General features: G+C 42.8%; 1 protein-coding gene across 4 annotated transcripts in view; it reads left to right on the top strand.

Annotated features, from left to right (window-relative positions):
• The window catches only part of RIPOR2 (RHO family interacting cell polarization regulator 2), a 195,522-nt gene that overhangs the window by 32,096 nt on the left and 149,652 nt on the right, over window positions 1-13,774 (top strand). Inside the window, exon 1 of one of the 4 annotated variants that reach the window (XM_056521322.1) lies at window positions 3,979-4,156. The exons of the other annotated variants lie outside the window; for them this stretch is intronic. Coding sequence (XP_056377297.1) covers window positions 4,099-4,156 — 58 coding nt within the window. The 5' untranslated portion in view covers window positions 3,979-4,098. Of the gene's footprint in view, window positions 1-3,978; window positions 4,157-13,774 lie in introns of those variants that run through there. 4 annotated transcript variants of the gene reach the window in all.

Below are 13,774 nucleotides of genomic sequence, written 5' to 3'. Positions count from 1 at the left end.
AATTAGGCGCACAATAGCCTAACCAGCCTAACCCTCTGTAGTTTGGTCTATATTGATGCGGGACATAGACAGCTTTGATAAATCTCCCCCATTGTCAGCTTAGTCTGAGGAGGTTCAGAGCACTTTGGATTAGGTTTTCATTAAGAATATCTCTGTACTTTGTTCCATTCAGCTTTTCCTCAGCCCTGACCAGTCTCCAGCTACTGAAAGACCAGATTGTTTCTCACAATATGAGTCCTTTTTAAGTTCTTATTGCAAAACCCAGGTGGAATTTCATGTGTCTTTTACTGAGAAGAGGCTTCTGGTCATTCTGCCTTAAAGGGGTATTCCGTGCAAAAACATCTTATCCCGCTATCTCCCTGGAGCACCCACATTCTGTGCGGAGCTGCGTCTCTAGTTTCGGAAACCTCCGGGACTGGAGACGTGACGTAATGCCACGCCCCCTCCATTCATGTCTCTGGGAGGGACCGTGATGGCCGCCACGCCCCCTCCCATAGACATGAATAGAGGGGCGTGGCTTGATGTCACGTCCCCAGTCCCGGAAATCAGATAAGATGTTTTTGCCCGGAATACCCCTTTAAAGTCCAAATATGTGGAGCACTGCGGTGATGGTTGACATTCTGAAAGTTTCTTCTGTCTGCACACTGGATTTTTAGAGATCAGTCAGAGTTACTGTTGGATTCTTGGTAAACTCTCTTACCCAGGCTCTTCTCCCCTGGTTCTTTCTAGCGTATTCAATTTAAGAATTGACTCCTGTTCTTGTGGGAAACTGTAATAAAGTAGAAATGTTTTTGAACTTTTTCATATGTTCCTCCACACAATCCTGTCTCTGAGCTTTATAGGCAGTTATTTTCTTCTCATGGCTTAGTTTTTGCTCTAATATATAGATTGGTAGGTTGGGTTCACATCATGTTTTATGCAATACGGGACCACAAACTGCTGGGGGGAGCTAAAATCTTGCGCTCCCGTTACCCTGCCGTATTCGGCCCATATGTAATGTATTTCAATGAGCTGACCGGATTGAAACTCTCACTCCGATCGGCTAATTTTTGGCCCATATGTGGATGTCTCACCGGACCTAAAATCATGGTCCACCACGGTGTTAGGTCTGGTGGGAAAACTGCATATGGGTCAAAAATAGGCCGACCGGAGTCAGCGCTTCACTTCAGTCGGCTTACTGAAATACATTGCAGTCCCGTATTGCATAAAATGTGATGTGAACCCAGCCTTAGCTGTGAGACCTTAATATAGGCAGGGCTTTGTCTTTCCAAATAATGCCCAATGGTTTAAATTTACCACAGGTGATCAGGTCAAAGTGTACATCTCAAAAGATGACCTAGAGCAGTGTTTCTTAAGTGCGGTCCTCAAGTACCACCAGAAGGTCATGTTTTCAGGATTTTCTTTGTCTTTCACAGGTGATACAATTCTGGTCAGTGCATCAGGCATCACCACCATTATATCATTATATATGGAGATCCTGAAAACATGACCTGTTGTGGGTACTTAAGGACTGCGCTGGAGAAACACTGATCGAGAGAAATGGGATGCCACTTGAGTTAACTCCTTAAGGAGTCGGGCCCAGCCTCCAACAACGGCCGGGACCCGTGGCCGTGGCACTGTTCACGGTGCTGCGCTATTAACCTTTTTAGATGCGGCGTTCAAAGCTGATCGCCGCTTCTAAAGTGAAACAAAAACGTTGCTGGTCAGCACGGGGCTGTTCTGGATTGCCGCGACTTCCTGAACAGCTGTAGGACAGCAGGAGGGTCCCATACCTTCCTCCTCGCTGTCCGAATGCCGAATGACTGCTCAGTGCCTGAGATCCAGGCATGAGCAGTCAAGCGGCAGAATCATTGATCAATGGTTTCCTATGAGAAACCGTTGATCAGTGGGGGACATGTATCATTATTTGTGTATGGTAGAAGCAGTTTACACCTTTTCCCGAATTCTAAATTATGCGCAGAAGTGCTAAATTTATCAATCAAGGGCAATGAGTTTCATAAATTGCGGGTAAATATAGTAATCTCCTCAATCCACTCTTTGAAAAATAGAAGCGATCATTTAGAGCATCTTACTACATTAAGTCCAAGATGGCTTATATTTGCGCAAAAAAAACTGCTCTTGCGGCCAAATTTTTGGTGTAAAGGAAAAATACGCAGTTAATAAATCCATGCGTACTATATATGGCACTCCAAGGTACCCCGATTTGGCCACATCTGGAGGACACGCTCTACCAAAACGTGCGCAAAAAAAGGGCTTGCGCAAAATTTTGTGCAAAAAAATACACACAAAACAGGGGTAAAATCTTTGATACATGTCCCCCAGTGTGTGCAGTGTGATATGGGAGCTATAACACTGCAAAAAAAAGTTCATTTCCCATTTAACAAAAACAGGGTAAATAAACATATGTGGAATCGCCGCATGCGGAAATGTCCGATTTATAAAAATATATCGTTAATTAAACTGCATGGTCAATGGCGTACGCGCAAAAAAATTCCAAAGTCCAAAATAGCTTATTTTTGGTCACTTTTTATATAATGAAAAAATGAATAAAAAGCGATCAAAAAGTCCAATCAATACAAAAATGGTGCCGCTAAAAACTTCAGATCACGGCGCAAAAAATTAGCCCCCATACCGCCCGGAAAAATAAAGTTATAGGGGTCAGAAGATAACAATTTTAAACGTATACATTTTTCTGCATGTAGTTAGGATTGTTTCCAGAAGTACGACAAAATCAGACCTATATAAGTAGGGTATAATTTTAACCGTATAGACCTACTCAATGTGTCATTTTTACTGAAAAATGTACTGCGTAGAAAAGGAAGCCCCCAAAACTTACAAAATGACGTTTATTCTTCAATAATCTAGAATTGGTGGCGCAAAAAATAAGCCATCATATGGATTTTTAGGTGCAAAATTGAAAGAATTATGATTTTTTTAAAGGTAAGGAGGAAAAAAACGAAAGTGGAAAAACGCTCAGTCCTTAAGGGGTTAAATATCAGATGTCAAAACAAAGGGTCCGAATACCCTCCATTAAAAAACTTTAGTTTTCTTTTTCATTTAACAAAAAATGTTCACATTATGAGGGATTGAGTGCAGAATGATGAGGGAAAACATATCCACAACATAAAATGTGTAATGCGTTAAAAGGGTCTGAAGACTTTCCAAATGCATTGTAAAGGACTCTGGGTACTGGAGCCAGGTCAGCTTCTGATGTCTGACATGAATTTTCCATCAGCTGGCACTTTCCTTTTACACATGAAGAACATCTGCAGGCGGTGACATCATTATGTCATATAATGGGATCATCTTCTGGCCTCATTCATTATGTATGTGCGTTTAGTGCAGAATGCTGGCCTTGACAGTCCTCCACCCTAAGGGCTGTAGCTGACCTCTTAATACAGTGAGCACCGGGGGCCCGTACACTGATCACTAACAACATTGACATTGGTTACTTATGGCTTGTATAATTGTATTACACCTACTTAAATTAAAAGGAAATACATTAGAGGCCAGTGCCTCAACATCCTTATTTTATCTTTGTGGACTGTCAGGAAGATTGATACGGAGTATACTAAAGTATCTGGGGTTAATAGCAAAAAGTCAAAACAAGGACACCCTTAAAGAAGCAGCTCTCACTAGTGGTGAGGTATTAAAAGTAGATACATGTTACGGTGAAAACACACAATCAGTTTGCGTCGTAGTTTCCAATACTACAATGAAATTCTTTCATTACTTACTATTGGAAAGTGACATAATGCAGTTTTTAAACCGCAATGCAACTGGATTGTGTGTTTTCATCCTTTCAATATACGACCGGGTCCTACAACTTTACACAGCAAGCAGCTGCACATAAGTGAGAATCTCAAACTTCATTGCGTGCAGAGGACACCAGAATCCGGCGAGATCCAGCCCCCTCCTCTGCCCCCTCCTCTCTTTGCTTCTCTCAGTGTAGTAGCTGCTGCTAGCAGTGTGGGCCATGCCAGCTAGTCACTGAAGACAAGCTACTGACTGATCTCTTTTTTTGGCACTGAAGCCTGGGCTTGTTGGAAGTATTATCAGATATAATGGCTTCAGACCGCCAGAAATGAAGCTTTGTTGATGAGGGCAAAGCCACAGATCACAGCAGGGGGATCAGTCATCCACCAACACCCTGAAGGTAAGAGGACACCAAGTCACAGGATTTAATATGTTGCCATATTTTTCAAGCCTCAATGCTCTTCATTGATTTCTTTGCATTTTGCTCTTTTACGATAGAGTGTAAATGTTAGTTCTGCTCTCGCACATGAGACTTGATGGGACTCTGAATAATCTGACAAGAGGTTCACACAAAGCAATAAAATACTGGGGACCAGTGTTGTTTTTTTTTTTGCAAAATGATGTCATGATGTACCCCCGCTGGGCTTATTCCCCTACTGTTATTAGAACTTTATGTATGTTTGCTATCACATACCAGTGGTTTATCACTTATTTCTTATTGTCACATATTTACCAGTTGCATTTTGCTTGTTGCTTTTGTAAAAAAAAATCTAAATATAAGAAGCCTTATATCACAAATAACAGCAATAAATACATTTCCATTCTCCTATGTGAGTCAGTGCAAAATGTATAGTGGTTTCAGGGAAAAATGGGTAATAAATGGGGGGGGGGGTGAAAATTATTCTAGGAACATATTAGTCCATAACAAGTAAAAAGAAAAGCAGAACACCTGACCATGAAATCTTCAATCCAAATATAACTTTATTTCAATCTCGGGTGCTCCGGACTACCCTGCACCCGAGATTGGAATAAAGTCATATTTGGATTGAAGATTTCATGGTCAGTGCTTTTCTTTTTGCTTATGTACTATTATGTTAATGTATGCAGCGTTTGAAGCACAAAGAACCCTGACTTTATGGGGGTGGCTAGTAAGGAGTTACGTGCTGACACAGGAAGGAACAGGTGTTTGGGGATTCCATAGTGAGTGTGGTGGTGCTCAGGCTGGTGAACTTTTGTGGATTTTTATTCTAAGAAAATGTTTTATTTTATAAAGTGAAAATTACATGGATAGTGTTATAAAGAGACATGGGCCTCAGATGACTGGCACCAAAAGTTTTATGATTGAAATTGTTTCATCAATGTATGTATACGTCTTGTAGGATGTATTTTTTACAGAAGCATAGTTTTTATGTTAGGAGCCTGGATGGCGTTACCTTGCAAGGCTTCCACTAAAAATGACATATTAGCATATGTGCTTAAAAAATCTATGACAAAAATTAATGTTTCAAGCTGTAGAATATTTGCACTAGGCTAATTTTCATGGCAAAATAGCAGTGTTGAGTTTTAATATAGTCTAGAAGCCTTTAAATGACCTATATTTTAAAGCTGTAATATTACAGGTTATAGGAAACTTTTTTTGCACTAATGGCTTCTTTGAATTCCAGGATTAAATGCAGTGATGTCCCTAAGCCTCACACACAAAGATGTAGGGCAGCACTTTACAACTTCCGAAGTGCACTGCCCTGTAGTATGGTACCTACAACTCTTGTCTCTGTATGTCTCCTATTTGATGGAATTTAGCATTACAAAGCATTGCTTCTAGGACAGAAGATCTCTTACATGATACCTGACTATTTGTTTGGCTCTGTTTTATAAAACCAAAGGGTACTTAGAGGAATAGAACTACCTTCAGTCTGCCAAAGAAGGCTGTGAACACTACTGCACTGCCAATTCTGCTAAAAACATCCTTTTTAGATACCGGAAATAAGGTGGGCCTCCAGTGCTACCTCTATTGGGTGGAGATATGCGTGGAGGAGTGAAATGAGTGTTTCATATCCCTTAAAGTAAGGGTTGGGTTTTTTAATAGGTTAACTGAATATTCGGTCTTTATCTTTTGTGCTACATGCTAAATGCATTTTCGTTTCTATATAATATTTGTAACTGTGTGGACAAGCCACTATAATGTCAGGTTTCTCTGATCTCTAGAAGGAAATATTGCTCCTTAGTAAAACTGAGGCCACTCTTACTGCAAAAGCAATAGTTAATAAATTAAACTTTATAATATTCAGTATCTTAATATACAGTATTTATGATAAAATATATAGGGGTGTGTGTATATGTGTGTGTATATGTGTTTGTGTATATAGATAGATAGATATCTCCAAGCATGGAAAGCAGCACAACCCGATCAAGAATGCAAGTGTGGTGGGTGCCAGCAGGACATGCAGTCCAGGTCACTGTCTACTGTTGAGCCAATTGCAGGAAAAGAGGTTCTGCAGCACTCCAAGATAAATTCAAGGTGATTAATTATCCCATGTGTAGAGGCCGGTGAAACATTGTATCTACACATGGGATAATTAATCACCTTGAATTTATCTTGGAGTGCTTCAGAACCTTTTTTCTTGCAATTATATATAATTAGCAAAACCTAAACGGCACACAGACTCGGCCATGTCCTGGACCACATATGCAATGTATAACCAAAAAAGAAGGTACCAGTAAAACACAAAATAATAATTGCACATACATTTAAAATACTCTTAAAAACATACAGGGATGACACAATACAGAGAGAATGGTGCAGGCATCCAAGAGAGGGTACTCGTAAAGTGTGGTAGTATTAGATATATATAAATAAGTATTATTGCACATTCCCAAGGTAAACCGCATACAGAAGTAAGGCTAGATAAGCACTTAGATTACAGGGAAATGTGAATTACAGAATTTGTCAGGGAGTCCCCTGACGAAGCCCATACACAAAACGTACGTTGAGTTGTAGGTGCACTGGTCTCCAGTTTTTGGGTACATGGCAGGTATTCAACTGTAATGTTTGGTATCTTGAATATATTACACTCAGTGTATTTTGTACTTCACATTTCCCTGTAATCTAAGTGCTCATCTAGCCTTACTTCTGTATGCGGTTTACCTTGGGAATGTGCAATAATACAGATATATATATTAGGGATGTCCGAGTACCGATACTTGAATTCTAGTACTCGCCTATACCAAGTACGAGTACATATATTTTAAAGGGAATCTGACACCAGGGTGACCTGGTTTCTGGCACTGCTTACCGTATGATATGTGGGTCCTTGTTGTGTACAATGGAGGCGGCTGCTGTAGTATGAGCCAAGATTTATCTCTTCTCCATTGGACAGATCAGGGAATTTGCATTGGCGCGAGACCTATGACCACATAGTGAGCAGCGGTAGAAACCGGGTCACCTGCACTATCTACTTATAAATTCAAGTTAGTGCAGGTGACTCTGCTGTAAGATTGTCTTTAATAGTAGGTAGTATCCCCTTGCAGACATTAGCAGCAGTCCCCCGGCAGTCATTAGTAGCAGCCCCCCTGTAGACTGCAGCCCCCCCCCTTGTAGACATTAGTAGCAGCCCCCCTTTAGACAGTGGGCCCCCATTTAAACAGCAGCAAGCCCCCCCTTTAGGCAGCAGCAGCAGCAGCAGGGCCCCCTGTATAGACAGCAGCCCCCCCCTCCCCTGTAGACAGCAGGGCCCCCTTTAGACAACAGCAGCAGGTCCCCCCCCGTTCGGACAGCAGCAGCAGGGCCCCCCATTTAGACAGCAGCCCCCCCCCCCTGTAGACAGCAGGGCCCCCGTTTAGACAGCAACAGCAGGCCCCCCCTGTAGACATTAGTAGCAGCCCCACTCCTTGCAGACAGCTCACCTGCGGCTGTCCTCTGTCGGGTGCTGCCGCTCCACTGTCCTGTTCTCCCGATGGCATCCTATGGAGGAGCATGTCAAATATATGTCACTCTGCTTCCTCCGTAGCGTTACTCTGGGCGCAGGGGAGGAAGTGGAGTGACGTGTGTGTCACATGCTCCTCCATGGAACACTATGATGCGGACGGGAGGATGAGAGAACGGGACAGCGGAGCGGCACCATTTATCGGACATGGTATCGGGGACATTAAACGAGTCCCCGATACCATGAAAATGGCTAGTATCGGCCTTGATACCAGTATCTGTATCGGGACATCCCTAATATGTGTGTGTGTGTATATATACTACCTCACTTAATGAGTACCCTCTCTTGGATGCCTGCACCATCCTCTCTGTATTGTGTCATCCCTGTATGCCCAAATCTTCAATTTTTAAGAGTATTTTAAATGTATATGCATTTATGAAAATAAAGATTATTTGTGTTTCATTATATTGTGTTTTCCTGGTACATTCTCTTTTTAGGTTATAAATGTTGTATATATAATCATTGTACTCTATTATCCAACCCAAAAGAAACAAGAGATAACCTCATAGGTCGACCACGTTTTTGCCTGTGGTTAGGAAACCGCATACGGCCGAAAAAGCAGCCGACCGGAGGCTGCGGTTCACTCCGGTCGGCTCATAGACATGCATTAAATACGGTTCCCCTATACGGCTTAGTGCGGGCGCCGCGATTAAGCCCCGCCCCCTCCTCCCCAGCTTTATACGGGAACCGTAAGTATAAAACGTAGTGTGAACCCAGCCTAAGTCTAGCAATAGAAGGATGGAACTTGTTGTGGATTCCGCTGGAAGTTTGAACATGTTTATTCTTCCAGTGAAATCGGATTCCTCATCGGGAGTTCCTTGACAGACCTTCTGACGTGTAAATGGCGCAGAAGGATTGCATTGACATCCATGGAAAGCTGCTGCAACCGGAATCCCCAGAATTTCTGTAGTGTGAACCGGACCTTAGTAGTCAGACTTGGTGTGTTAAAACATCTAAATAACTCTGGTTGTTGAGGCCCCTTTCACACTACAAAAATTCTCAGTTTTTAAACATCCGTACGAAGTTCTGTCTGAAAACCAGCTGAAAACGGCAGTAACAAAATCCTTTACGTCCGTTAGAAAATCCCATTATAGTCTATGGGATTTTTCTAATAGCCGTTTTAACCCGTTTTAGTCCGTTATTGATAACGGCCATTATTTTGTGATGGAAGATAGTACGGAAGAAAATAGTTCATGAACTATGGCGAGTTGAGATGATGGGAAAGAACTTTCACACAGATCTCCCGTGAATCATTCAGATTTCAGACAGGCCTGTACATGTTCTTCCTTGAGCAGGGGGACCTTGCGGGTGCTGCAGTATTTCAATCCTTAATGCAGTCATGTGTTAGCAATTTTTTTCTTGGTGACAATGGTCCCAGCTGCCTTGAGATCCTTGTCAAGTTTTGTGCTGATTCCTCACTGTTCTCATGATCATTAAAACTCCACAAGGTAAGATCTTGCACGGAGCCCCCGACCAAGGAAGACCGTTATTTTGTGTTTCTCACCAAGCTGTTTGGCAATCCTTGGACAGCTCTTTGGTTGGTGTCTTTTTATACAGGTAACAAGCTAAGGAGCACTGCCTTTTAAGATAGTGCTACTAATGTCCACTCATTACCTGTATAAAAGAGACATGGGAGCCAGAAATCTTGATTGATGGGGGATGCAGTAAAATGTTAATCAATTCCTTAATGTATAAAGGGGTTAACCAGGAATAGAAAAACACAGTTAATTTCTTTCCAAAACCACTCCCGGTCTGTCTCCAGGTTGGGTGTGGTTTTGCAGCTGAGTTCTGTTGAAGTGAATGGAGCCAATTTGTAATACCACACCCAACCTGGAGACAGACAGGGAGCTGTTTTGGAAAGAAATTACTTGTGTTTTTCTTTTCCTGGATAACCCCTTTGATCATTTATTTGTTTGTGGACAAATGTACAAAGTCAGCAGGGGATCAAATATTTTTTCATTCATTGTACATCTTTACATTATACTGACAACCCATTGATATAAATAGACACTGTGTAATCTCTTAATTTTTCCTCTGGCGGTGCTGCAGAGAAGTAGACAATGTACTTCCAGGTTTTACCATATATTACAGTTGTTTGCTGGAGGAATCCCTTTGTGATCAGCATATATTTAAAAAAAACTGTTTAAACTGTCTAGATCCTGTTTAAAGGCTAACAGTAAAGTTAATCAAGATGAATGATGATTATGGTCTGCTAAAACAGTGATCTGTTATGATGGAACCTGCATCTTAAGAATGTAGAGGGTACCAGAACTCAGAGCCTCCCCCTCTCTCCATGATCATACAGTAATGCCCTATCCCCTTTAAAGCGTACCTGTCAGATCCCACAAAAAAATAACGGTTCTAAAAATTACATGTACATGATCAGGATTAGGTACTGAGTAACAAATCTCTATCTATATTTCACAAAAAAATAGCTTAACACTGCTCACTTTCTTTTTCATCTTCCTATAGGGAGGGGACGTGTTCTTCTTCTCTTGCCTGCAGTGTGCATGACTCATTCTCCTCCCTCACTCTGCCTACTCACTGCTCTCGGGAGCCTGCCAGCCATGCTCTGTAACACACACACACACACAATCAATGATTATTAGAGATTGCCTGTACTCCTACCACCAAAGGCAATATGGTGAGTGTAGCACAGGAGAGAAAGACAGCCTGGCACTGCTAAAACATACACCTGTTGGATGTCTCATTGATAGACATGTTACTGCAGCAAAACTTCAAAGGCAGCAGGTGGTGGTACAAACTTATTGTGGCATGAAATCACAGTTCATAGTATCCAGTCAAGCGAAGAACAGAATAGGTGCACTCACCGCAAATAGCTGCTTCATCTGGGTACTTTATTGAAAGTCCATAAGACCGAGCCGTGCAGGGAGGCAACGAAGGAGGGAGGTGAGCTGAGGCTACGGACCCGTCTCGTGCTACAAGCGCTTCATAAGGTCGCTGACGTCTCAGGTAAGGGGGTGTGTTTAAAAAGGATCTCACCAGAAAGGTGTCCTTGGCGACATATAAACAATTATAGTGAGACTATTGCACACATAACATATTAAAATCAAATCTATATGCAAAAACACACCTATACCTTCTGCAGAGGACAAGCGATATGCGAAACTCTGAAGCGATTGGGCAGTGCAGTAACCTATTAATGACGGGTTAGTGCAAAAACGCACCCATTTCATTACGGTCGTTCAGACCAAGGGGACCCGTTGCGTTTAACTGCACGATCCAATACGCTTCTTTTCTTAAAAGTTGCTGGTCCTTGTCACCAAACTTAGCAGATTTCTCCACTCTCTCTAAGGCTCCAAATTGCAGGATCTCAGGGTGGCCACCGTGCACTTGTCTCATGTGGTTAATAAGTCTGGAGGCCCCTATCCCTGTTTTAAGAGACCGCAAATGTTCTCTTATTCGGTGGAATAGTGGTCTTTCCTACATAGAAAAAAACCGCACTCGCAAACCAGGGCATAAACCACATGTGTCGAGTGACAAGTAATAAACTGCCTCACTTTTACATTATGTTCACCCAGTTTAATCACATTACTTTTGATGTTAAATTTACAGAAGGAACAGGTCCCGCATGCAAAATGACCTTGGAGTCTGGTGTTCTCTAGCCAATTTTTCGTTGTTGCTTCCCTCAACATTTTTCTCTTTTTAATATAATTCTGCAAGGTCCTGTTCCGTTTATGTTATTATAGGTTTGTTTGAAACTTCTTTGAGGTCCTCATCTTTCTATCATGAACCAGTGATTCTAAATGGCCTGTTTAATCTTATTATTCTTGGTGCTATTTTGAAAAGAAATAAAAGCATCTATTTAATGGTTTATTTTTTCTCGATTGTTTCTTTTTTTTAACCACTCGAAACGAGAAATATTCTCTGCTTTGGATCTAGCTAAATTGATTACTTCCCATGGGTATCCGCGGTCTAAAAACCGCTGTGTCAATTCGGATGCTTGCTGCTGAAATATAGTGGAATCGCTGTTGATGCGTTTAAGGCGTATAAACTGACTATATGGAATGCAATTTTTAAATGTGCTGGGTGAGAGGACTCAAATTTTTTGAAATGCTGTTCCTAAACCCTGATGTCACAATCTGATTGATTGTCTGCGATTTCAACCTTCACATCCAGGAATTCCATACAATCTCCACCGCACCTGATTAGTGTTATTTAAATGGCACACAAACGCGTCCAAAATGTCTTTAGTCCCTTCCCAGATGATAAAAATATCATCCACATACCTGTGGTATGTTTTAATGTGGCGACAAAAAGGGTTGCTGGGTGTGAAGATGAGATTGCTTTCCATGGCAGCCAGGAAGATATTGTCGTAACTGCATGAGATGGGCGTACCCATCGCCATGCCTCTTAGTTGTTTATACCATTTTTCAGAATAAGTAAAGCAGTTATTATCTAAAATAAACCGGACTGCATCTGTAACAAAATCCATGAACTTTTCTGTGTAAAAGAGAAAACGACGGAGAGCCTGTATACTCGCATCATGTGGGATGCGGGTATACAGGCTCTCTACGTCGATTGAGGCCAAAGCATACCACTCCTGCCAGTGGAAGCCCACCAGGAGATCTAAAAGATCCCCTGTGTCCTTCAAATATGACAGGATAGATGGCAAAAGTGGTTCTAAAAGCCAGTCAACATAACTAGAGAGATAGGATGTAGGGGAATCTATCCCCGATACAGTGGGGCACCCTGGGGGAGGTGAAACCTGTTTAAGGACTTAAGGTCCAATATATCAGTATGGTCTGCTTGGATTAATAGGTAATAAGCGTTCTGCAGTTTTAGTAGTCAGGACCTTACATTGAGTATATTTATTCAGTAAGTAGCGGAGTTTTTCTAAAATCTTTACAGTAGGATCCTTTGATAGTACTTCATAAACCACCATGTCATTTAGCTGGGACAAAACCTCATTGTTATAATCTTTAACCCACCACACCACAACCAACCCTCCCTTATCTGCTTTCGATATCACTATATCGTCCCTTTCCAAGAGCTCATCAAGAGCTTTCTTTTCATTGGGTGGGAGGTTCGGTTGTAATGAGGGGTATAGCTGTGCTTTCACCTCTCTACACATGGATTTATAGAACAGGTCCACTGCACTCCCTGGGGGGATTGGGGGATTAAAACTAATGACGTCGCTACGTAGGCCCAGTAAGGCCTTGTGGAAGACAGCGGAGGACCGTGGAAGACAGCGGAGGACCGGAGAAGACCAGGAGAGCCCAGCGGAGGCCCGGGGTCACCATCGGGACCGGCGGGGGGAGCGGCAGGACGCGGTCCGGCGCGGTGGGGACAGGCGAGTACAGCTTCCTATACTTTACATTGCACGAATCCCTCAACATACGATGGATTCGACAAACGATGGCTCGTTTGGAACGAATTACCATCGTATGTTGAGGGACCACTGTAATGATCAGCCCAGCGGGATACTACTCACATATGTCACCTTCAAGCACTGCCCTCCTCCTCTTTGTTGGGGGCTGCCGGGCGCTGGAACGCTATACTGTACGCCAGTGGTCTCCAACCTGCAGACCTCCAGATGTTGCAATACTACAACTCCCAGCATGCTGGGAGTTGTAGTTTTGCAACAGCTGGATGTCCGCAGGTTTGAGACCACTGCTGTACGCTGTATCCCTATGCCCGGGAGGCAAAAGATAAAGAAAATAAACTGTAACTCACCTACGTCGGCCACACGCTGGGGACGGGAACGTCGGACAGCCGTCAGCCTATAACCGGCCGGAGCGATGTCCCGCCCCGGCCAGTGATAGGCTGAGCCCACTGTCATGTAAGGAGCTCTGGCCGGCTTCTTACATGACAGTGCACTCAGCCTATCACTGGCCGGGGCGGGACATCGCTGCGGCCGGTGATAGGCTGACGGCTGTCCGACGTTCCAGTCCCCAGCGTAAGGCCAATGTAGGTAAGTTAAAGTTTATTTTCTGTATCTTTTGCAGCCCGGGCATAGGTATACAGCGTACAGCCGGCGGCCACCAACAAAGAGAAGGAGGGCAGTGCTTGAA

Source organism: Hyla sarda, chromosome 5 (genome assembly GCF_029499605.1).
Source record: "Hyla sarda isolate aHylSar1 chromosome 5, aHylSar1.hap1, whole genome shotgun sequence".
NCBI classification, from domain to species: domain Eukaryota; kingdom Metazoa; phylum Chordata; class Amphibia; order Anura; family Hylidae; genus Hyla; species Hyla sarda.
This window is presented reverse-complemented; position numbering and strand designations above follow the sequence as displayed.